We start from the raw sequence: 26562 nt of genomic DNA, 5'->3' as shown, positions 1-26562 counted from the left end.
ATGAGAAGAGGAAATCCACTGTACTTTGGAGGGATGAGGTATAACACATTTTCAAAAGATGATAAATTATACATCTAAAGTACTTGAAGTCAGGGGGTTGAGCAGTAGCGTAGCAGGTTAAGCGCACATGGTGTGAAGCTCAAGGACTGGCTCAAGGCTCCTAGTTTGAGACCGACTCCCCACCTGCAGGGGAGTTGCTTCACGGGCGGTAAAGCAGGTCTGCAGGTGTCTCTTTTTTCTCTCCCTCTCTCTGTCTTACCCTCCTCTTTTTATTTCTCTGTCCTATCCAACAACAGCATTGGGAACAAAAACAGTAACAACATGGACAACAAAATGGGAAAAATTGCCTCTGGAAGCAGTGGATTTGTAGTGCAGGCATTGAGCCCCAGCAATAACCCTGGAGGTAAAAAATAAAATAAAATACTTGCAGTCCTGCATACCAGCCCTTCCTCAAAAACAAACAAAACTATAAAAAAATTGCAAGGCAGTTGGGCCCAACCTTAAGAAGGAATAATGAATAAGGTAACTTATAAATGTGCTATTTTTTCACTGTTAACCAGAACCTGTATTGGGATGAGGAAAAGGTACAATTTGGTTGAAAGCTTAAATGTTTAGAAGCTTGGCAGGTAACAATGAGTCATAGAGGTTGATGTAAAGTAAGAGGCAAAAGGAAGGGAGTCGGGTGGTAGTGCAGTGGGTTAAGCACACGTGGCGCCAAGTGCAAGGACCGGAATAAGGATCCTGGTTCAAGCTCCTGGCTCCCCACCTGCCAGGGAGTCACTTCACAGGTGGTGAAGCAGGTCTGCAGGTGTCTATCTTTCTCTCCCCCTCCTCTCTCCATTTCTGTCCTAGCTAACAACAATGACATCAATAATAACAACAGTAAAACAACAAGGGCAACAAAAGGGAATAAATATAAAAAAATTGAAAAAAGAGGTAAAAGGGAAATAACAGCCAACTGGAAAGTAAATACATGCCTTTATAAAGAGAAAATAACAGAGAGAGAAAGAGAGAGGGAGTTAACTATTCTGCTATAGTTAATTGTTATATTAAAATGTTCTCAAATGTTTCACTTTTTCAAGTCAAACACTCAATTATACAAAATCTCCCATTAAAAATTGGGAAGCAGACTGAGGAGATAGCCTAATGGTTATGCCAAAGGACTTTCATGTCAGAGGCACACCAGAACTGAACAATTCTCTGAGAGGGCAGTGGACTTACAGAGGACTGTAAGATAACAGTGCCCCTGTTATCTTACAGTCTTGTTAATCATTAAATGTTTCACTTTAATTCAACAAACATAACTAAGTCAACAAAGGTAAGAGAAGATGAATACTAATATTTATCGAGTACTCAGGTATATCAGAATATATATAAAAGGAAATCACAGCATGTGTTACTTCTTGAGTAAAAAGACCTACCTCCTTAAAATGTATTGAAATTACCACAAACTAGGGTTAAAATACTAAGAGTCAAAATAATCTTTTATTTTTGATCAAGCTGGGTCTTAGTATCACACTCGCACACATACCCACCATGAATGTGAATGTAGCTCAGTATGAGAGATTACTTCTCTTTAAGACATAAGGGTATGTTCAGAGTTCTGCCTATATTAGACTACCTCAGAGATTATTTCTGAAAAATTTGAATGGTAAAATTTGATGGTAGGTGCAAACCAGGGGTTACTAATACAGGCTTGAATGTACTTACCTATTATCTCAGATTCATAATAATCCTGTGTGCCTTCCTGGAAGACAAGACAGGGTGTCTTTGTAATTTTAAAATATGAATTTGGGAAATGGTAGGTCCATTGATATGGTAAGATCACGTTCATCAAAGAAGAAAGAAAACCTACTTGTAGAAATTATTTAGTTATGCTATACTAAGGTCAATTAAAGGAATTCTAAATGTAGTGCAAGAAAAGCTAAACCATGAAAGATGTAATACTGTGCTTTTCTTTTATAAAAAAGATTTATTTATTTATTTATTTATTTATTTATTTATTTATTTGAAACAGGAGGAGAGATAAAGAGCCAGACATCACTCTGGTACATGTGCTGCCGGAGACTGAACCTTATGCTTGAGAGTCCGATGCTTTACCCACTGTACCACCTCTCGGACCACTGTGATTTTTTTTTTTTTGGTAATTTTCAAGATCCTGCTATTTGTATTAAGAAGATGGAAAAGTGTGTGTGTGTGGGGGGGGAGGGCTGGCAGAAGACTCACCCAGTGGAGTGCACGTTACCACACATGTGAGAAAAAGATTCAAGCCCTGGGGTGCCACATGGGAGTACCTACGTGGGGGGGGGTGGGGGTGGGAGGGGGAGTTCACACACATTGGATATTGTATTGCAGTGTCTCCTCTCCCTATTTTTGTTTCTCACCTTCTACCTAGAGAAAGGGGGAGGGGTGGGAGAAGCTGGCCACTGGAACTGGGATTGGTGGAGTCATGAAGGCATTGAGCCCCAGCAAAAACCTTGGTGACAATACAAAGAAAAAAGACAGAAAAGCCTAGTGCTTATCTTAAGGCCAAAGCCAACAAGCAACAAATTCATACTAGCACATATATTCTTTTTTAATTTTTTATATTTATTTATTTTCCCTTTTGTTGCTCTTTTTTTAAATTGTTGTAGTTATTATTGTTGTTGTTATTGATGTCGTCGTCGTTGGATAGAACAGAGAAATCAAGAGAGGAGGGGAAGACAGAGAGGGGGAAAGATAGACACACGCAGACCTGCTTTACCACCTGTGAAGTGACTGCCCTGCAGGTGGGGAGCTGGGCACTTGAACCGGGTTCCTCACACTGGTCTTTGCACTTTGTGCCATGTGCGCTTAACCTGCTGCACTACCACCTGACTCCCCTATTTTTTTTTAAATACATAAGCTGATTTATTTTTTTTTATAGGACACAGTGAGAAATTGAGGGGTGGGGAGATAGACAGACACCTGGAAACCTGCTTAACTGCTTATAAAGTGATCCCCCTGAAGGTGGGGAAGCCGGGGGCTTGAACCTGATTCCTTGTGCTTCATACAATGTGCGCTTAACCCGGTGCTACTACCGCCTGGCCCCTTTAAGCTGAATTTTTTGTCAAGATAAATAAATAAATATACAATGAAGGACTCTACCCTTTCCACCCACCCCTCACTCTGGGAGCACAATTATATTCTATATTAATCAACAGGTTTGAGAATAAACATGATTGAGTACTTCTCTGTTTTAATTAAAAAAAAATTTTTTTTAATCTTTCCTTTTTGTTGCCCTTGCTTTTATTGTTGTTGTAGTTATTATTGTTGATGTCATTGTTAGGTAGGACAGAGAAATGGAGAGAGGAGGGCAAAACAGAGGGGGAGAGAAAGATAGACACATGTAGACCTGCTTCACCGCCAGTGAAGCAACACCCCTAACAGGTGGGAAGCCAGGGGCTTGAACCAGGATCCTTACGCCAGCCCTTCCGCTTTGTGCCATGTGCGCTTAACCCGCTGTGCTACTGCCCAATTCTCTTGTGTTTTCATTTTTATGATGATGATAATAAAAGCAATGTATTAGGGTAGAGGTAGATAGCATAATGGTTATGCAAAGAGTGTCTCATGACGGAGGCTCCAAAGTTCCAAGTTCAAGCCCCCACACCACCATAAGCCAGAACTGAGTACTGCTCTGGTTAAAAAAATAAATATAATAATAAAATAAAAGCAATGTGTTTCTAAGTTTTGTAGTAGTTCTTAAAAGAGGGTTTCTGAACTTTAATGATACTAACACTTTAGACCAGGACATTCTCTGTTATGAAGTCAACAGTATCCTTGGTTTTTACCCACTAGATACTAACAGCTCTTAACTACTAGGTGTGATAACCAAGAATGTCTACAAACATTGCCAAGTTCCCTATGAGGGGAAAAAAATTCCCCAAGTAGAAAATCATTCAAATCAACATAGAAAAGTGACGAGAAAACTGAGTCAACACAAGGGCCACAGGAGAACACATGTTAAATGAGTAAGAGCTATAATAATTTCTACCACTTTCGAGTTGACAGTAACAGAACAAACAGAATCATCTATCGCAATTTTGCCAATGTATATTTTATTAGTTTTAACTTTAACTAAGATTTAATTTATAAATCAATTTTACTTGGAATAGGTTTTTCCCTGTAAGATGCAACTTTGGGGACCAAGCGGGAGCGTAGCAGGATAAGCTCACATGGGGTGAAGCGCAAGGACTAGCATAAGGATCCTCGTTCAAGCCCCTGGCTCCCCACCTGCAGGGTAGTTGCTTTACAGGTGGTGAAGCAGGTCTGTAGGTGTCTATCTTTTCTCCTCTCTGTCTTCCCCATCTCTCTTGATTTCTCTCTGTCCTATCCAACAACAACAGGGGCAGCAACAAAATGGGGAAAATAGCCTCCAGGAGCAGTGGATTATAGTGCAGGCACCTAGTCCCAGTGATAACCCTGAAGGCAAAAAAAAAAAAAAAAAAAAAAAAAACCCACCAAAAAGAGATGTTCTGTGATAAATTAACACTCTGATGGAACCTTAGGAACCAAAAAAGACACACTTTCAGGTGATGGGAAATCTTTTTTTTTTTTTTTTAAATATTTATTCCCTTTTGTTGCCCTTGTTGTTTTATTGTTATAGTTATTATTGTTTATGTTGTTGTTGTTGGATAGGACAGAGAGAAATGGAGAAAGGAGGGGAAGACAGAGAGGGGAAGAGAAAGATAGACACCTGCAGACCTGCTTCATTGTTTGTGAAGTGACTCCCCTGCAGGTGGGAAGCCGGGGGCTCGAACCAGGATCCTTACGCAGGTCCTTGGCTTAACTGCCCGACTCCCTCTGAAGTTTTTTTGTTTTTGTTTCAGCTAAAATACATCTGTTTTCCAAAGTATACTATATAAAAAAATGATTTTATGCATAATAGAAATAGTAATCAATAAAGCATGAACTCAAATACAGAAGATAAAAAGACCAAAATTTGGCATAACTATCCCAAATTTAGCATGTTCAGAAAAGACAGTGGTTTCCAGTAATCCTTAGTTAAATTATCAAATTAAATACAAATGTAGAATCGTCCAAAGTTTAAAAACTTAACATTTATAGAGCTCACATTGCTTCACTCTAGATAAAATCCTAAGTGGAAGGTCTAAGTGAGGACTATTGCTACTGAAAGAAAATCAAGTCAGATGATGTCAGACACAAGAAACGATAGTAAATTTTCTGTGTATACTCAGGAAGTTTAACAGCAATAAGGTTTATTTTCTCTTTGTAACAAGTAACTAGACCGTACCTGTTTGTGGGCATGATCATAGGAGTTGATATGGTTGTCAAATTCCTGATGTTTCTGATATTGCTTATCACAGAGTTCACAGTAAAAGTTAGCTCTGAGGTCTTCTAGTGCTTTAGCAATTGCCTTCTCCTTGTCAACATAATCCTGTGTGAAACACAGAAAAATGGATGTGGTATAATTTTAAGTGAATATTATAAAGAAGAGAGAGGGAAGGAGAAACAAAATAAAACACCAGGCATTTCCTAACATTTAGTGGTACTAGAAAAAGCTTGAGGAAACGCAAATAAAAATTTGGTGAAGTAATTTGTAAATGGTTGTACTAATAGATGATTTCAAAGATAATGAGAAAAAAAACAAATGAGCAACTAACCAATAAAAATAAAATATATAGGGCTGGGTGGTGGTACACCCTGTAAACCACATGTTATCATTCTTAAGTACCCAGGTTAAATCCCCTCGTCCCCACCTGCAAGGAAGCTTTACAAGTAGTGAACCAGTGTTGCAGGTGTCTCTTTTTCACTCTCTCTTGCTATTTCCCCTTCCCTTTCAATTTCTATCAAAATTGAAAAAAAAAAAACAAAAAACAAACCAACCAACCAGATATATAAATTACATTTTTATTGTGTTGTAGGAACAACAGAAAGAGTATAATCAAAGGGGGCAATAGAAGAAAACAAAAATTAAGTATAACCTGAAATTGAAACCAAAGCAGTGATGGGTAAGTGATTTATTCTTCTTTTTAAATTATATTTTATTTATGTATTTACGAGAAAGAGAGAGAAAGAGAAAGAGAGCCAGACATCATCTGGTACGCGTGGTATTGGATATCAAACCTGGAACACTCATGCTTGAAAATCCAATGTTTTATCCACTGTACCACCTCCAGGACTACAAAAGCCTTTTTTTTTTTTTTTTTGCCTCCAAGGCTATTGCTGGGGCTTGGTACCTGCACTATGAATCTACTGCTCCTGGAGGCTATTTTTCCCATTTTGTTACCCTTGTTGTTGTTGAATATGATAGAGAGAAATCAAGAGAGGGAGAGCTGGGGGCTCCAACCCAGACTGTTAGGCTGGTCCTTGCACTTCATGCCATATGCACTTATCCTGCTGCATTATTGCCCAGCCCACCCCCAATGCTTTTATTTTTTTAAAAGATGGATAGGTGACAAAAAAATCTTGGGATTTTTATCAAGGTAGAGTAGTTAAACCTGAGAATCCTCATTAATCGAATGTGCATACAAAAGGAAATAAATCCATCACAAATAAGAGGTACAGGAAATAAGCAATAGATTTAGGCCTTTAAGGTCTCAGATGTCGAAATGTCTATAACATATTACAGCATAACATGACATGTTTAAAATATAAAATGATATAAAAAAGTACAGAAATAAAATACTATAAAAAATCATCTACAGGGGGCCAGGCAGTAGTGCAGTGGGTTAAGCGCACATGGCACGGACCACCGTAGGGAGGCTAGGGATTCCAGTTCAAGCCCTCCACTCCCCACCTGCAACAAGGTCAACAGAAATGGGGAAAAAATGGCCTCCAGGAGAAGTGGATTTGTAGTGCAGGTACCCAGTCCCAGCAATAACCCTGGGAGCAAAAAAAAAAAAAAAAAAGTCTACAAATAGCTCAGGAGGTGGCACAGTGCCTAACTTGCTGGATGTATAAGCTTGTGTATATTTATATATTCAGCAATTTTGATCTCTGGTATTGTATATAGAGTATTGCTCTGGTACACTTTACCACTGATAAAATACAATGGCTATATCATCTTATGAAGTATGTCAAAAACACTCAAAAGGGGTTTATTTTTGGCATGTGAATTTTTTTTTTCCTCCAGGGTTATTGCTGGGCTCGGTGCCTGCACCATGAATCCACCGCTCCTGGAGGCCATTTTTTCCCCCTTTTGTTGCCCTAGTTGTTGTAGCCTCCTTGCGGGTTATTATTATTGCCATTGTTGACGTTGCTTTGTTGTTGGATAGGACAGAGAGAAATGGAGAGAGGAGGGGAAGACAGAGAGAGGGGGAGAGAAAGATAGACACCTGCAGACCTGCTTCACCGCCCGTGAAGCGACTCCCCTGCAGGTGGGGAGCCGGGGGCTCGAACCGGGATCCTTACCCGGTCCCTGCGCTTTGCGCCACGTGCGCTTAACCCACTGCGCCACCGCCCGACCCCCGGCATGTGAATTTTATCTCAATTTTGTAAAAGGTATAGGAAATCGGAAGTCAGACAGAAACTACACAGGATTTAGTAGAGTTAAGAAAGCAGATAATATGAAAAGTTATCAGGCAGGGCACACAGTAGAGCACATACTTTACCAGGAACAAGGACCTGCTTCAAGCCCCCTGTCCCCACCAACAGAGAGCGCAGTAAAATAGTTCTGCAGGTATCTTCCTTTCCATCGCTATCTCCTCCCTCCCTCTCATTTCTCTCAAAAACTAAAGGAAGGAATACAGAAATACAGGAAGGAATGGAGGGAAGTAGAGAGGGAGGGAGGGAAATGGCTGTCAGGAGTGATGGATCTGTTGTGCACGTGGCAAGCCCTTTTAATAATCCTGGTGGCAAAAATTTTTAGTAAGTGGGGATTTGGGTGGCAGCACAGTGGGTTAAGCACAGGTGGCGCAAAGCACAAGGATTGGCTTAAGGACCCCAGTTTGAGGCCCCAGCCCCCCACCTGCAGGGGAGTCGCTTCACAGGTGGTGAAGCAGGTCTGCAGGTCTTATTTATCTCTCCCGTCTTCCCCTCCACTCTCCATTTCTCTCTGTCCTAACAACGATGACATCAATAATTACTACAACAATAAAACAACAAGGGCACCAAAAGGGAATAAATAAGTAAAAAAAAATTTTAGTAAGTATAATAAAGAATCATAGTCACACACTTAATTGTAATCCTAAAAAACCAATAAAGAGCACAGATGAAAAAAATGTGTGTGTATTTTTTTTTTAAGGATAAAACTTCTCAGCTCTGACTTAAGGTGGCGTGAAGAACTGAACTGGGATCTTCAGTGCTTCAGACATAAAAGTTTTTGCATAAACTTTATGCTACCTCAACATTCCAGAGGGAGAAAAATTTGTCACTAGGGTAATAAACTGAGTTGGGGCTCAGTTCATGCACAAATACACCACTCCCAGTGGCCACTTTTCCCATTTCTGTTCTTTAATTTGATTGGAAAGAGAGAAATTGAAATGGGGAACAGGAAATAGAGAGGGATAGAGGATAACCATAGACTTGCTTCACTGCTTGTGAAGCTTTCCTCCTGTAGCTGAGGACCAGGGACTTGAACTGACAACCTTGTGCTTGTGGATGTATATGCTCAACCAGGCATGAGACTGCCCAGCCCAGATAAAAAAAAAAAATATTTTAAGACATGTCAGAGTTTTTGTTGTTGTTGTCATGGGGTTTCACTGCTCCTGGCTGACTTTTTCAAACAGAGAGACAGAGGAAGAGAGGGAAAGAAACCATACTACCAAAGTGTTGTGCAGTTCAGCAAAAGCTGGCTTCAAACTGAATAACATTCATGGCAAAGCTGGCATCCTGTTTGCAGGATGCAAACAGGAAGTCACTTCACATACGATGAAGCAGGTCTGCAGGTTTCTCTCTCTTTCTCTCTATCTCAATCTTCCATCTCCCCTCTCAATTTCTCTGTCCTATCCAAAAAAAAAAAAAAAAAGGCCACCAGGAGCAGTGGCTTTGTAGTGGAAGCATGGAGCCCCAGTGACAACCCTGGAGGCAAAAAATGGAAAAGAAACGTACCTAGTAGAGTGCAGCCATTACTATGTGTACACACTTGGGTTCAAGACCCTGATCCCCAGCTGCAGGAGGGAAGCCTCACAAGCAGTGGAGCAGTGCTGTAGGTATCACTACCCACCCCCCGTCACATTTCTCCTTTATCATAAAGAAGAAGAAGAAAAAAAAAGAAAGCTACTGGGAATGGTGGAATTATGCACATGCCCCAGTGATAGCCCTAATGGCAAAACTAAAAATAATAATATTAAAGAAAATGGGTAACAGTTCTTAAAAGAAACAGAGGATGCAGCCTGGGAGGTGAAGCAATTGAGAGAGCACTAGATTCTCAAACATGAAACCCCAAATTCAATCCCTAGTATTGCTGTGTGCCAAGGCAACGCTCTTGTTCTCTGCCCCTCCCCCAAATAAATAAATCTTTGCGAGAAACAAAGATAGTTTTCAGCTGTAATAGTAACTACAAATATATATATACATATATATATCCAATTTATATTCATCTATATCTAATCTGTATCTCACATTCAAAGAAAACATTAACTTGTTGTTGTTCTTGTTTATCAGGGTGCTGCTCAGCTCTGGCTTATGGTAGGTACTAAGGATTAAACTGGGGAACTCTGAGTCTCAAGCATGAAGTCTTTTGCATAACCACTACACTATCTTGCTAGCCCCTACACCATCTAACTTTAAAGCAGAAAGAAAGGGCAGCGACAGATAGCATAATGGTTATGCAAACAGACTGTCCTGCCTGAGGCTCTGAAGTCACAGGTTCAATCCCCTGTACCACCATAAGCCAGAGCTGAGCAGTGCTCTGGTTAAAATAAATAAGTAAATAAATAAATAAACAAATAAATAAGAAAGAAAGGGACTATGACCCAAAAGGTGGAACAGTGACTAAGGCCCTGGAACTAAGAGCATGAGATCCCAAATTCATTTCTTGGCATCACATGTACCAGAGTAATGCTCTAATTCTTTCCTTCTCTCATAATTTTTTTTTTGTATTTTGCTATTTATTTCAATACTAATATTATTTAAAATATATTTTACTTGGGCCTGGGAGACAACATTAATAGTGACACAAAATAATTTCATTCCTGAGGCTTTGAGGTCCCAGGTTTAATCCCTGTACTCTCATATGCCAGAGGTGATCAGTGCTTTGATATTAAAAAAAAAAAAAATTCCAGCTAATACTATGATTTCTTTTTCTACTGGTGGATTATACAGAAATATAATTCTTGGTTCCCATACATAGGGGTTATCTTTAAAAAAATGACTATCTTGACAATTCAATTACAGATCTTTGAAATGCACTGACATTTGGTTTATGATCAAGGACAAGGCAAAAATACTATTTAAATAAAGCTCAAGGGTCATGAGACAGTTCCTCCAGTTGACTGTTCGCCTTACTATGTGTGAAGGCCTGGGCTGAGTCCCAGCACCACATGGGAGCACTATGGATATAGTATGTTGCTGTGGTGTCTTTAACTAGGGGGCTGACGGACAGCATAATGGTTATATAAAAAGCTTCATGCCTGAGGAACCAAAGGCCCCAGGTTCAATCCCCAACACCACCATAAATCAGAGCTGAGCAGTGCTCTAGTAATATAAAATATTCATTAGATTTCGGGAAAAAGTCTTATGTTCGGCAATCAAAAAAGATTTTGTGTCCTTTGAGGGTGGTTATGCTAAGCAAAATAAGTAAAGAAATGAAAGACAACTACCAGGTGGTTTCACTCATATGTGGCATGTATGGAACTAAAACACATAAACTTGCCAAAAGGGGGGGGGGGGGCAGGGGGAATCCACAAGTAGACAAACTGTCCCTCAGACTCTGTGGTGGTGGGTATAGTGTAGAACTATACCCTGTAATCTTATAAAACTAAATCTTATAAAACTATACCCTGTAATCTTATAAAACACTATTAATAAGAGAGAGAGAGGGAGAGAGACGGGGGGGGGGAGGGGGGGATCTTTCACTAGGGGCCAGGCAGTGGTGTACCTGGGTTACATGTTACAGTGTATAAGGATCTGTTTTTAAAGCCCCTAGTCCCCTAGGAGGAAGTTTCATAAGCAGTGAAGCAGAGCTGAAGGTGACTGCATACATGTGTTTCCTTCTTTATCTCCCCTTGCCCTCTTGATTTCTGTCTCTATCCAACAAAATAATTAATAAATAAATATTAGGGTGGGGGATAGATAGCATAATAGTTATGCAAAGAGATTTTATGTCTGAGGCTCCCAAGTCCCAGGTTCAATCCCCTGCACCACCATAAGCCAGAGCTGAGCAGCTGTGCTCTGGTAAAAAAAAATAATAATCATAATCATAAAATAAATATTTAAAAAACTTTCACTATTATGGTAAATATGAAATTTCTCTCACTTTTTACTTTATACACACACATTTTATGGTAGAAAAAAACTTAAAAATAAATTTTATTTTCTCTCTTTCCAATTTAAGTATCAGAACCAAAGGTAGTTTCTATTGATAGTATCAATTTTTAAAAAATTGTTAATGAGACAGACAGAAAAAACCAGAACATTACTAGGGCATATATGCAGTGATGCTGGGAATCAAGCTAGGGAGCTTCTGCATGTAGGTCCTGTATTCTACAATGGAGGCACTCTACCAGTCTCTCAATTTCATCATCAACTTTTTTTTTTTTTAAGTAGTTTAAAAAAATTTTTTTTATGTTTATTTATTTATTTTCCTTTTTGTTGCCCTTGTTGTAGTTGTTATTGATGTCATCGTTGTTAGACAGGACAGAGAGAAATGGAGAGAGATGGGGAAGACAGAGAGGGGGAGAGAAAGACAGATACCTGCAGACCTGCTTCACCACCTGTGAAGCGACTCCCCTGCAGGTGGGGAGCTGGGGGCTCAAACCAGGATCCTTCCACCGGTCCTTGCGCTTCACACCATATGCACTTAACCCGCTGTGCTATGCCCAAATCCCAATATCATCATCTTTTTTTTTTTTTTAATTTATTTATTCCCTTTTGTTGCCCTTTTGTTGTTTTATCATTGTAGTTATTATTGTTGTTGTTATTGATGTCTTTGTTGGATAGGACAGAGAGAAATGGAGAGGGGAGGGTAAGACAGCGAGGTGGAGAGAAAGACAGACACCTGCAGACCTGCTTCACCGCCTGTGAAGCCACTCCCCTGCAGGTGGGGAGCCGGGGGCTCGAACCAGGATCCTTAAGCTGGTTCTTGCGCTTAGCGCCACCTGCGCTTAACCCACTGCGCTACCGCCCGACTCCCCCAATATCATCATCTTAACAAGCCTATTTCTTATCTTCAAATGACCTATTTATTTATTTTTACAAGAGGTTACAGCGGGGGGTGGGGTGGTGGTGGTAAAGAGGGAGGGTGATGTCTGGGGACACTGAGCCTAGGACCTCTGAGCCTCAGGCACAAGACTCCTTTTTTCATAACTATTATACTATCTCCCCTGCTCCAAATGACCTATTTTATAACTGAGCATTCTACAACACCATGAAAGGTATGTTCAGTGGTCAATGCTTTCTGAAAGACAACTTATTACATGTTCATGTTCTGAGTTACAACTTTTAAATGAAAAGTCTTATCAATAGGTATCAAGTTCTTAAAAGACTCAACATTTTTTTTTTTTTTATTAACTATCTATTGTGTTTTAGGTAGGCACTGAGAGAGAAGAAAGAAAACCAAAACATCACTATAGCACACATGGTGATGAAGATCAATCTTGGGATCTTCTTTATACATATCCTATACTCACTGAGAATTGATCCCTGGCTTCAGGCACTATATTTTCAAATGTTAATTCAATATTCCCAATGGACTTAAGAAGTGACATTATTAGCTCTATAGTCTTTTTAAAATTTATTAATTAATTAGGATAGAGATAGAAGTTAAGAGGGAAGAGGAGATAGGGAGAGACACCTGCAGCACTGCTTCACAATTCATTTAGCCCCACCCCACCACAGGTCTTTGTGCAGTGTAAGATCTGTGCTCAACCGGGTACACCACTACCGTCCCAGCTCTGTAGTCTTTACCAAAGCAATAAATAGAAAATAGAAATCTGAATTCTACTATTTATCATTACCAGCTGTCAAACAAATGGTATCATCAACAGAGATCCCACATGCAAAAATGGTTCCATACTTTGTACTTCTGTCTTAATTCTTCTGTGTCTTCTTTTTCCACTTCTAGGACACGGCGTCGTTCGGTAGCATCTTCAGCATAATCGAGCTTCACAAAAAAATAGATATAATTAGCCTTAATCTGTAAGATACTGACAATTAGTTATAAACAAGTCACTCCAAAAACTGCAGTAATGAAACAAACAAAAAAAACCACTGCATCACACCTTGTTACCTGTTGTTTTATTGTCACCCCATAGAGCAAACAGCTTGCAAAGTAGTTCATTAATCCTTTTGTGCTGGTGGTGGTTCCCAACAGGCATATTCGTTGATGGCAACATTTACTCAATGTTTACTCAGTGAGTAAATAAATGGAGATAATATGACAGATGGCAACTATACACTGTTTTATAGGGGCAAAGTTTCTTTCTTTCTTTTTTTTTTTTTTTTCCTCCTCCAGGGTTTTAGCACTACAAATTCACTGCTCTTAGCGTCCATCTTTTTTCCCCATTTTATTGGAAAAGACAGCTAGAAACTGAGAGCAGATGGGGAGCTAGAGAGGGAGAAAGAAAGATAGACACCTGCAGACCTGCTTCACCACTTGTGAAGCGACCTCCCTGAAGGTGGGGAACTGGGAGCTCGAACTGGGATCCTTATGCTTCATACTACGTGTGCTTAACCTGGAGCTCACCAATGCCTGACCCCAGAGCAAAGTTTCTACCAAGCAAATATTTTAAGCATTTAGCAACACCATCTGCTAAAATGAACAGTAGAGTATGAATTTAAGTATGGCATTACTTACTACCCTCCCTGCCTCAAAGGAAGCACCAAACAATAATATAAAATATACTTTTATTTTTGTCATCACCAGTGATCAGTACCAGATCAACTTTTTCAAACAGAAACACTGCTGGGGGGCAGGGGGAGACACCAACAAGCAGCAGCGCCCCTGGTTAAGAACTCACATTAAAGTATACAAGGACCCAGATTCAAGCCCCTGGTCCCCATCTGCAGGGGTGAAAACTTCATGAGTGGTGAAGCAGGGCTGCAGGTGTCTCTCTCTGTCCCTCTCCATCTCCCCCATCCCTCTCAACTTCTCTGTCTCTACCCAATAATAAATAAAAATATTATAAAAAAAAGAAAAAAAGGAATCACAGAGGGATGAGGGGAATATTCCATGGTATTGAAGCTTCCTCTAATACACTGCGTGCTGGTCTCAAACCTGGGTTTAACTTGTGGCAAAGCAAGCATACTATCCAGGTGAGCCCTTTTTTGGCAGCTTTTTAAATTTGAAAGAAAATGAAACTATATTTTATCTACTGAAAATATTTTTACATTAGTATCTGAATCTGGAATTAATATCAGTTTAAAATATCCTGGGGGCCAGATGGTGGCTCTCCCAGTATAGCACATTCTATGCATGAGGACCCAGGGTTCAGAACCTTAGTCCTCACCTGCAAGGGGCAAACTTCTCTCTTTTTCTCACCCTCTAGCAAACAGAAAATGGGAGGAATTTGAAAAGTGGCTCTAGTGAATGGTGGGAGTTGTGAAGTACTAAGCCCCATAAAATAAGTGAGATAAATTTACCTCCATTTCCATGCGGCCCATGCCCATGACATCATACTTGACAACAATGGGGATGGGATCTGTTCGCCCTGTAAAAGAAACACATAATCAAGGTAAGATGCAAAGCTAAGACAACAGCTCACTTTACACATTGGGTTTGGGTGGTTAGAGATCTTGCCTTGGAGTGCAGAGACCAGAAAGCTACAGTGAACCAAACACAAGCCATTCTCACAGCTTATAACCAAACCTATCTCTCCCAGTTTAAACCTAACTAGCTATTTAGTTAGCTTCTAGTTAGGAATAATTCCAGATAATTATGGCTAAATTAAATTGATAAGCAATACAAAGTACTTCTAAGCAATTGCACCAGAAGATTAACAAAAAGAAACTTAGATTTTTTTTTAAGATTCCCCAAAACCATGAAGAATCACTTCACTTACACTGTCCACTAACACCTTCCTATACATTTTAAAAACTGATCATAAATCTTTCAACTAGACATGTTTAGAATACAGTTTCAAGCATAATATAAAATAACACTATAACTGCAACTCAGTACAGTTAATAATAGTTTTCTTTTTTTAAAGATGCTTTCAAATTAGATAGGGCTGCAATAAATATAATTAAAAAGCAACAGTTAGTTGCCCTTAGGAAAAAAGTATAGTTTCCTTTTAAATTGGTGCTCCAAGATCCTCTCACTTTCTCAAGTGAATTTCATAGTGGCTATGGCATTCGGTAAGCTGTGAAAAGGACTAGTTGCAAAGAAAATTGACTTTAAACTAATCGATCTATGCTGGAGATTTTTAAAAAATGTATATTTAATCCACTCATAACCAGCCAAACAAAGCAAAATGGGGCAGACAAGCACTTTACTACCACAGCTGTTTTACATCACAACTTGCGCTGTTTATTGTGATGTAAGCCCACTGAAAAGGACTTACCTTATCCGTTGCACACCTTTAGTGAAAAAACATAATGTTTACTTCCCTCATCATTTCACTCGGGCTGGTGTAAACAATTTTTTGTTGTTGTTATACATACATATATATATATATTATACCTTTGGGCTAGAAGTTTAATTTTGTTGGGCTGAATCTAAAGTATTACCCAAAATATGTATTTCTTGAATGCTATGATCAAGACTAAGTTTGATACTGGTGGGGGAAAAATGTTTTCAAGGTGGCCAGCAACCACTTGTAGCCAATTGCTTTATATTTACAGGATTAATTTTTGTTTTTAAAAGGTAATAAAACATTCTGAAATTTAACTATTTATCACTAATTCCAATTACTGTTTTTAAACAATAAGATTAGAAATAATTACAGTAAAAAGGTTTTAAGAGTATCTCATACTGAGAAAAAGGTTCTAAAATGTAGCCTTTCATTAAGACACTATCCAACCCTTCCAGTTAAAAAAAAATTAAAATTTATTACATTATGCCCAATGGTATAATAAATAAGCAGTGACTGCAATCTTTAGCAAAAGGACCAAATTAAAGACAGGTTATAAAAATGACTTCCTAGGTGCAATATCACTTTCATAACGTCTTAGTCAGGGATTTACTGGTAAAAACAAATAGTCTAATAAAAGATTTGAAAAGAAACATCAAAGGAATTTATTTTTAGTATCTTTTTTAGTATTTTTGTTTTTCAAAAATCGAGAATGTTTTGGTACAAATTCATTGCTTCTTGTAAACCCCTGCTTATAGACTCTGCATTAGTACTTTTGCCTTCTAAGGCAGTCAAAGTTTGTTTTAATGTACTTATAAATTGAAGTAGCAAGTGCTAGTGCCCATTACATTGTGGGGAAATCAAGTTTTTAACAGTATTAGAATTTAATATTTTAACTGATTTTTTTTGGCAGTTCTAACAAACAGATACATCCCTTCTTAATATTAAATTACCCTTTAATGAACAAGGATCAGACAAGTTGCATAAGGAAAGGAAAGGAAAATGAAAAAGACCAAGCAGAAGGATGAAGGCTACAACAGAGAAAGTAAGCCTAACATATTGGTGCACTGATGACAAAAGGAGTAATTCAGTCTGAAAATAAAAAATTACCACTGCTAAGTTTACCATCACCACAACAAGTCCAGGATCATAATGCTGTAAAAAAGAAATACCATTTGTTAGGCAGAAACCATTAGGGTAGGAAATAGGCCTTCTAGCAGGCACATGGGGTGGGGTAAAGTAACAATTGGGCTTTTGTCCCTCCCCAATTTCAGCTGGGGGCAGAGGAAGGACACTTTGTGCTATAGCAGTTGTTTTTATTCTGTTTGGACTAGGGTGTGATATTTTTGTGCTGCTACTTGAGAACATGAACAACTTTCTTTAATGATGCAAGGGATGGGGGTAGGGAGGCAGATTAAAGTAAGAAAACTAGCTCTAGCTTCCAATTTCTCATTTAAATAATTCTGTTAATCAGTATTCAGGACCTATGGTAGGAAATTTCCTTATAAAGGCATCAAAGACTGATCAACTGGACAGTAATCAAGTAATCTGCTTCACTAAATGAACTCTTAAGAGGAGCTGAGGAGTGGAAGGGAAACCATAGAGATCATATACTAAGAAAATATAACAAGTGAAAAAGGTATGGAAAATAACCATAGATTTTCAGTGTTTGGAAAGGATATGTATTTTGCATTCTGTTATGAATAGATACAACTCAATGTAGCTTTCATTAGAATTAAGTCTTTTCGGGGAGTCGGGCAGTATTGCAATGGGTTAAGCGCACATGGCGCAAAGTGCAAGGACCAGTGGCGTAAGGATCCAGGTTCGAGCCCTCAGCTCCCCACCTGCAGGGGAGTCACTTCACAAGCGGTGAAGCAGGTCTGCAGGTGTCTTTCTCTCCCCCTCTCTGTCTTCCCCTCTTCTCTCCATTTCTCTCTGTCCTATCCTACAATGAAGACAGACAACAATAACTACTACTGCAATAAAACAACAAGGGCAACAAAAAGGAAATAAATAAATATTAAAAAAAAGAAAAGAATTAAGTCTTTTCTTTTTCTCTCCTTACAATATGGCACTGCTCAGCTGTCAGTTGTGTTTGTGCAGGGGATTGAACCCAAGACTTCAGAGTCTCAGGCATGGAAGTCCTTTTGTATAACTATCTAACTCTCTGACCCTTTAAAAATATATCTTAAATATATTTTTAAAAAAATATTTAAAATATTTTAAAAATTTTATCTTTATTTATTATTGCATAGAGACAGAGAAATTGCGAAGGGGAGAGGGAGAGACAAAGACACCTACAGCCCTGCTTTACCATCCATGAAGCTTTCCCCCTGCCGGTGGGGACCAATGACTTGAGCCCAGTTCCTTGCACGTTGTAATATATGCGTTTAAGCAGGCGTGCCACCGCCTGGCCCTTTAAAAATAATTATTAAATATTTATTGGCTGACTAGAAAGAGAGAACCGGAGTATCACTCAAGACCTCATGCTTCAGAGTTAACACTGTATTCACATTGCCGCCTCCAGGATCACTAAACTTGCTTCCTTTTAATGAAGTCGTCCCACAAGTATATTTCTATAATACAACAAAGTCAAGTTTTGGAGAACAGAAATTCCAGAAAAAGTGTCATCAGGGCAGGGGAGACAGCATAACGGTTATGCAAAGAGACTTTCATGCCTGAGACTTCCAAGTCCCAGGTCCAATCCCATGCACCACCACAAGCCAGAGCTCTGGTTTAAAAAAAAAAAAAAAGTGTCATCAAAAGGGTTGTAACACTAATCTACTCAGAGATAATTTACAGAGAAAAAGCTCTAGCTTTCAAAATAATTTGAAGGTAGTATTAATGCCTGGGCCAAACAGTAATTGCTTTCCATTATTAAATAGACTTCAGAACAAGAACAAAATTCCAACGGGAAAACAATAAATACATTTTTAAAAATATCCTTCAGTTTATTCATTTGTCATCAGCAATAAACACTTCTAAACACCAGCACCGTGGGAGCTCAAATAGTAGAGCACTATTCCCCCCATACTGAATATCATCATATTAAACGGCACTCATATCTCAAAAACTTGATTTCCTCTGTATCTTTATAAAATGGGGGGGAAATTATGTTAAAAACAAGTTATCGGAAGCCAGGTAGGTAGTGGCGCACCGGGTTAAGCTTGAAGCACAAGGACCCACAAAAGGATCTCGGTTCAAGATCCTGGCTCCCCACCTACAGGGGGTTTGCTTCAAAAGTGAAGTAGGTCTGCAGGTGTCTATCTTTCCCACTCCCTATCTCCCCCTCCTGTCTCAGTCCTTTCAAATAAAATGGAAAAATGACCTCCAGGAGCAGTGGATTCATAGTGCCAGCAGAGTCCCAGCGCTAACTCTGGAGGCAAAAAAAAAAAAAATACTGTGGAACACCTGAATAATAACATCTCATAGTGACGACTAATTAAAAGGCACATTATAGTAGGGTCAAGAAGACAGCCCACCCAACAGTAATATCCTAAACCCTAGTGCCACATGGGAACATTCAGGACAGCACTGGATGAAGTAGTGCTGAGGTATCTCACACACGACCCTGACTTCATCTCTACTACTGCATTAAAAAAAAAAAAGCAATAGAAAAACTGCCAATATGATATTCTCTAGGAAACTAAAGTAATTTTAAAAGTTAAGGGGGCTAGGCAGTGCTGCATCCGGTTAAGCAAACATATTATGCGCAAGGGCCAGGGTTCAAGCCTCTGCTCCCTATCTGCAGAGGGAAGTCTCACAAGTGGTGAAGCATGCCTCTCCCTCTTTATCTCCCTTCTCCCTCCCCTCTCAATTGCTCTCTGTCCTATCAAGTATAATAGAAAGGAAAAAAAAAAGTAAAGTTAAATAAATCCACTTTCTACTTCTTTGCTCTCACAGAGAGCTGATATCTCTTAAAATTCATTAAGGAAGTTTTATTATTGGGAGTTGGGCGGTAGCACAATGGGTTAATAAGCGCAGGTGGTGCAGAGTGCAAGGACTGGCCTAAGGATCTGGGTTCGAGCCCCTGGCTGCCCACCTGCAGGGGAGTCGCTTCACAGGCAGTGAAGCAGGTCTGCAGGTGTCTATCTCTCTCTCCCCGTCTTTCCCTCCTCTCTCCATTTCTCTCTGTTCTATAAAACGACGATGACATCAGCAACAACAATACTACAACAATAAAACAACAAGGGCAGGAGTCGGGCGGTAGCGCAGAGGGTTAAGCACATGTGGTGCAAGGACTGGTGTTAGGAGCCCGGTTTGAGCCCCCAGCTCCCCACCTGCAGGGGAGTCGCTTCACAGGCGGTGAAGCAGCTAGGAGGAAGCTCTCTGAGCAGCATTACAAGTGGCTCCCCTTTTCATCTGGCACTCGTCCTCTATCAAGTGGTGCAGTGGGGTGGGAGAAGGCTTCTGGTAGTGGTGAGGTTGTAAATGCAATAACCCAGCTGGCAATAACAAAACAACTGTCCACCTCAGTCAAAGAGCTACAGATACTACTGATTATAACCTAGTTAACTGGAGAATAAAGAGAAAATACACCATATTTAGGCTTCGTATGGTAGAAAAGACTGTTATTCACACCTTCTAAATAAAAACTTTAAGCAATATTTCACTAATTAACTAGAATTGCACTTTCTCTACTTAAAAAGGTAGTTTTACCTCTAATAATATACTTAAAGTTTCACATAAATATTTCTTGTTAAAAATCATTATTCAACATAACTATAGAGACTAAGACCAAATGGGAAGATTCATTGTTTCTGAGAAACAATGAAACCCCTCATGAATCAGTTTAAATTTAAAAATATTCAACAGATATAAAAATACAAGTTATCTCTGTTGTCTCTTCTCTTACTGAATTTTTTTTTTCCCTCCCCACCAGGGTTATCGCTGGGGCTTGGTGCTTGCACTACGAATCTACCCCTTCTGGCAGCCATTTTCAATTCCTTTTTTTTTTTTTCTCCTCTATTTTTCTTTGAAAGGATAGAGAAACTGAGAGGGGTAGGGGAGGGAGAGAGAAAGACACCTACAGACCCACTTTACTGCTCATGAAATGTTCCCTTTGCAGGTGGGGAGTGGGGCTAGAACCCAGGTCCTTGTGCATGGTGATATGTGTGCTTAACTGGGTACCCAGGCCCTGACCCTGATACTCTTTTCAACAAATATAAATATTTATTGAGTTATTCCTATATACCAGACACTGTTGGAAAGCTAATGACTAGGCACATGACCATGGCTGAAGACAGATCTACACCCACAAATTACCTGCACATAAGTTAAAAGAAACTCACAAATTTAAACTAACGGCATGAGAGGAAGGGGCAAAGAGAAAGTGTATAGAGTTGTCTGAAGTTTATCTTCCAAAGATTTCTAAATTGTTTCAAAGGACTATCCCTACACCACACTAACATGAACAGCAGCCACTATATGGCTGGGGAGATAGCACAATGGTTATGCAAAAGACTTTCATGCTGGAGGCTATGAAATTCCAGGTTCAATCCCCAATACCATCATAAACCAGTGCTCTGGTTTAAAAAACAAACAAACAAACAAACCAAAAAAACTGACTTTACCTGGCCAGAAATAATTCAAATTGACAAAAGAGTGTCTGCTCTGCCATGTGCATGGCCCAAACCTCCATCACACAGGAAGACGTTTCAGTAGCACGTCTTTCTCTCTGCATGTCTCTTTTTCTATCTGGAAAAGCGGGTTTCCAGCAATGACAGTGACAACAGAAGAAAAATAAAAAGTCATTATACTTCGAAGTCACTGTACTATAAAACCAATATAATGATGAAGGTAAAGACCTTAAGCTGGCCAGTTTATTCACTCTAAGTCAGCTCACATCTGTAAGTGAAAATCAAGAATAATACAAAGTTAGGATAAGGACTAATCTCTGATTTTGCAAAACTATTTAAAAAAATTTTTTATTATCTTTATTTACTGGATAGAGACAGGAATCGAGAGGGAAGGGAGGGACAGAGAGGGTGAGAGACAGAGAGACACCTTCAGTCCTGCTTCACCACTTGTGAAGCTTTCCCCCTGCAGGTGGGGACCGGGGCTCAAACCTGGGTCTGTGCACATTGTAACGTGTGTGCTCAATCAGGTGCGCCACCACCTGGCCCCACAAAACTATCTTGAGGGACTCTATAGTAAGTAATCTTTTAAAAAATTTTTGTATTTATTTATTTTGTCTTTTGTTGCCCTTGTTTTTTATTGTTGTTATAGTTATTATTGTTGTTATTACTGATGTCGTCATTGTTAGACAGAGAGAAATGGAGAGAGATGGGGAAGACAGTGAGGGAGAGAGAAAGATAGACATCTGCAGACCTGCTTCACTGCCTGTGAAAGGCCTCCCCTGCAGGTGCGGAGCTGGGGGCTGGAACCAGGATCTTTACGCCAATTTCTTGTCCTTCGAGCCACGTGCGCTAAACCCACTGTGCTACTGCCCGACTCCCGTAAGTAATCTTTTAAACTCAATTCATTTATTAAAAGTGACTACCAGGGGGCCAGACAGTGGCATGCTGGGTTAAGTGCATATGGCATAAAGATTAAGACCTGGCATAAGGATCCTGGTTCAAGACCCTGGTTCCCCACCTGCAGGGGGGTCGATTCACAAGCAGAAAAGCAGGTCTGCAGCTATCTATCTTTCTCTCCCCCTCTCTCAATTTCTCTCGAGGTTGAATCATCAGATACCATAAAGAACGTGAAAGCCAAGATCCAGGATAAAGAAGGTATTCCTCCTGATCAGCAAAGACTAATTTTTGCTAGCAAACAACTAGAAGATGGGCGTACTTTGACTACAAAATTCAAAAGGAGTCCACTTCATCTTGTTTCGAGACTTCATGGGGGTGCTAAGAAATGGATAAGTCTTGCACTACTCCCAAGAAAAATAAGCCTAAGAGAAAGAAGGTAAAACTGGCAGTTCTGAAATTCTTTAAGGTGATAAGAATGGCAAAATTAGTTGTCTTTGTCAGAAGTGCCCTTCATATGAATGCAGTGCTCAAATTTTTATGAAATGTCTGATTTATTGTTTCAACAAACCAGAAGACAAGTAATTGTTTTGAGTTTATAAAGGCCTTGAGCTAAAAAAAAGTATTTGTTAAGAAAAGATGTTTACAATAGGTGTCAAACTTGTTTAGGTACAAATATTTAGTTGTCATAGTGTTTTCTCCTTTTAAAAATATTTTACTCATTTATTAAAACAAGATAGAAGATAGAAAGAGGGAGTTGGGTGGTAGTGCAGCGGGTTAAGCACATGTGGTGCAAAGCACAAAGGACCGGTATAAGGATTCCGGTTCGAGCCCCCAGCTCCCCACCTGCAGGGGAGTCGCTTCATAGGCGGTGAAGCAGGTCTGCAGGTGTCTATCTTTCTCTCCCCCTCTGTCTTCCCCTCCTCTCTCCATCTCTCTCTGTCCTGTCCAACAACAACATCAATAACAACAACAATAACTACAACAACAATAAACAAGGGCAAGAAAAGGGAAAATTATTATAAAAAATTTTTTAAAAGGGGGGGGGGGAGAGAGAGAAAGAACACTAGAGCATTACTTTGGTACATACTGGGGATTGAGCTCCGAATCTCATGCTTCCAAATTCAACCCCCTGCTCACTGAGCCACCTCCCAAGCCCCATGGTGCTTTCTTCTTAATCTACAACATACTGATGATTTAACTCTATTTTATCAAATAGAACAATATAACTGTATTACACACGCTTCCACATCTCAAAAAATTATGCAAACTATTGTAATTATTTTAATTTTGTCTTACTGTTCATTAAAGGTTTGTTCTTTACCTACCACCATTCACTGGTAGATGCAAGAAAACAACCATCAAAATTCTTAGATAGGCTATTTTTTCCCTTTTTGTTGCTCTTATTGTTTATCGTTATTGCTGTCGTTGTTGGACAGGACAGAAATTGAGAGAGGATGGGAAGACGGGGGGTGGGGGGAAGAGAAGGATAGAGATACCTTTAGACCTGCTTTACCGCTTGTGAAGTGACCTACCTGCAGGTGGGGAGCCAGGTGCTCGAACCGGGATCCTTAATGCTGGTTCTTGTGCTTTGTGTCATGTGTGCCTTATCTAGTGCATTATTGCATGGCCCCCTCCAGATTATTTTATTTTTTAAATTAATTAATTTATTTTCCCATCTGTTGCCCTTGTTTTTTATTGTTGTTGTAGTTATTATTGTTGCTGTTACTGATGTCGTCATTGTTAGATAGGACAGAGAGAAATGGGAGAGAGGAGGGGCAGGCAGAGAGGAGAAAGATAGACACCTGCAGACCTGCTTCACCGCTTGTGAAGTGACTCCCCTACAGGTGGGGAGCCGGGGGCTCGAACCAGAATCCTTATATTGGTCCTTGTGCTTTGTGCCACGTGTGCTTAACCCACTGCGCTACCACCCGACTCCCTCTCCAGATTATTTTAATGTTGAGTCAACGATTAGGAAACTTAATTGCATTTCTGGTTTCTTTCTAAAAGTTAAGAAGCTTCAACAACATGTGAGATTATATCCCTCATGTGGTAATAACAACAACAAAAAGCAGTTATTCCTTTCCAGATATGGCACAGCTCACATTAATTCCTACTGTCTGACATTCAATGGGCTTCAACTATATATGTTACAAATTTACCACCTAGTCTCAAAAAGCATCTGAGTTTGCAATTCCTACTCCAAAGCCTGTTATTTCACATTCCACTGGATTTTGTCTGTAATTCTCACTTGGTAAACTACTACACTGGACTGGGAACACTCAGTGACAGAGAAAAGGCTGAATTTAAAACTAGCAAATCATGAGGGTCAAGAAACATGCAAGAGGACCTGGTTCCAGCTCCAGGCCCCACTACATAGGAGCCCCAGGCAAGGGAGAAGCTTCATGAGCAGTGGAGCAGTACTGTAATGCCTCTGGCCACTCTACCCAATCTCTTACCTTTTACTTATAAAAAAAGGAAGGGGGGGGGGGTCTGCCAGGAGTGAAACAAAGTACTGGCAGAACAAAACAAAAACAAAAAAACAATTAAGTCAAAAGTATATGTGACTCTATGTTAACTGTCAACCTCAAGCAAAAATTACTCAAGTCATAGGCCCATAAGAACAAACCTAAAATAGATTTCCTAGCTTACCACCCTAATCTACTTATTCTCATTTGCTCTATTCCTAATTTCTGGTTCCTGTTTATTAAACATTTTGTCCTGTTTCATATTTTAACTGCCCTTCAGAAACCAAGCACCAATAAGCACACTTGGGTAGATGTGATATAGTAGCTTGCTTCTTTTGTTATAATCTGAAAATTCTCACTTGCAACATCATTCAAGAAAACTAAAATCCTACCTTGTTCACTTAGGCCCCTTTTAATTTCACATTTACAGTATCACTATACTGTCTGCTTGCTTACTTATTTAAAACCACTGCTCAGCTCTGGCTTATTATGGTGCAGGGGATTGAACCAGGGACTTCAGAACCTCAATAATGATTTTTTTTTTTTTTTTGTAAAACTATCATGCTATCTTTCTTATCTATTTATTATATTTTTATCCAGAGCACTGCTCAGCTCTGGCTTATGGTTATACTGGGGACTGGACCTGGGACCTTGGAACCTCAGACATGAAAGTCTTTTGCATATCCTTTAAGTTAGCTTTTCAGCTCTATTCCGCCTCGTCCCGCCCCCCCCCCCCCAGGGTTATGGCTAGGGCTTGGTGCTTGCTCTACGAATCCACTGCTCCTAGAAGCTTTTTCATTTTTTTTTGTTGTTGTTGGATAGGACAGAGAGAAATCAAGAGAGATGGGGAAAACGGGGGTTGGCGGTGGGGGGATGGGGGATAGGACACACACCTGCAGACCTATGCTCCACCACTGGTCAAGTGACATTCCCCCCCCCCCCCACCTTGCATGCAGGTGGGGAATTGGGAGCTCAAACTGGGATCCTTATACTGGTTCCTGCAGTGTGTCGCCACCCAGCTCCCCCTATTTATATTTTTTAAAGAGAGAAACCAGAGCACTGCTTAGCTCTGGCTTATGGTAGTGAGAGAGACTGCAAAGTACTGAGCTCTACCACTGAAACACCTTGAGCACCTCTTTTAAAGTAATCTATCTTGACAAATTCAGTTTGTTTCTATAGCAGGTTCCCTCTATTCTTTATAAATATGGTACTAGAGGGGGTCGGGTGGTGGTGCACCTGGTTAAGTGCAAAAGTCACCACACTCAGGGACCTGGGTTTGAGCCCCCACTCCTCACCTGCACCGAGAAGTTTCATGAATGAAGCAAGTACTGGGGTGTATCTCTTTCTGTCTCCCTAGCTCTTCTAAATTTCTCTCTGATTAAAGAAGAAAAGAGGGAGGGAGGGAGGAAGGGAAGAAATGTGCCAAGAGCAGTGTATCTGTTGTGTAGGGCCAAAGCTCAAGTGATAAGCCTGGTAGTGGGGGGGGGGGGGGGAGAGATAATGTATTAGAGCAATAAGTACTAGAAAAATAGTCTCATATTTAACTGTACTAAATCTGCATGAGAAGTTTGCCAATTCTTATTTTGCCATGAATTTAATATTTAACATTTTTTATATATTTTCTGATATATTAAATATTACGATCTCTATACAAAGAAGTAATCTACCTTGTGCTTAAATTCACCATTTCTCCTCTTCCCTTCCTTTTCCAAACTGGCAATTCTAATTCTGCTTACTGAGTTTCATCTCTTTTACTTATATAATTACTTTTATTGCCACCAGGACTATAGCTGGGGCTTGGTACTTGAAAAATGAAGAAATGGCTCCTGGTAGCTAACTTTCTTCTCCCAAACCACTTTTCTTTTTTATTTATTTTTTCCTCTGGCTTATGGTGATGTAGGGGATTGAACCTGAGACTTTGGAGCCTCAGGCATGAGAGTCTCTTTGCACAACAATTATGCTATCTACTCC

At 39.8% G+C, this 26562-nt stretch overlaps 1 protein-coding gene across 5 annotated transcripts in view; it reads right to left on the bottom strand.

The window, feature by feature from the left end:
• GPATCH8 (G-patch domain containing 8) overlaps positions 1 to 26562 on the bottom strand; it is a 104682-nt gene that overhangs the window by 27179 nt on the left and 50941 nt on the right. For 3 of the 5 annotated variants that reach the window (XM_016191999.2, XM_007531815.3, XM_060203394.1), the window contains 3 exons: positions 14722 to 14789; positions 13157 to 13243; positions 5273 to 5416 (listed from right to left, as the gene is read on the bottom strand). In XM_016191999.2, the coding sequence (XP_016047485.1) occupies positions 5273 to 5416; positions 13157 to 13243; positions 14722 to 14789 (299 nt within the window). Of the gene's footprint in view, positions 1 to 5272; positions 5417 to 13156; positions 13244 to 14721; positions 14790 to 16760; positions 16806 to 26562 lie in introns of all 5 variants that reach the window. The other 2 variants (XM_060203395.1, XM_016192001.2) reach the window with 1 other exon arrangement.

The sequence above is a fragment of the Erinaceus europaeus genome, chromosome 12 (assembly GCF_950295315.1).
Source record: "Erinaceus europaeus chromosome 12, mEriEur2.1, whole genome shotgun sequence".
Taxonomy (NCBI): Eukaryota; Metazoa; Chordata; class Mammalia; order Eulipotyphla; family Erinaceidae; genus Erinaceus; species Erinaceus europaeus.
Note: the sequence above shows the minus strand (reverse complement) of the source record. Positions and strands in the feature narration are given on the sequence as shown.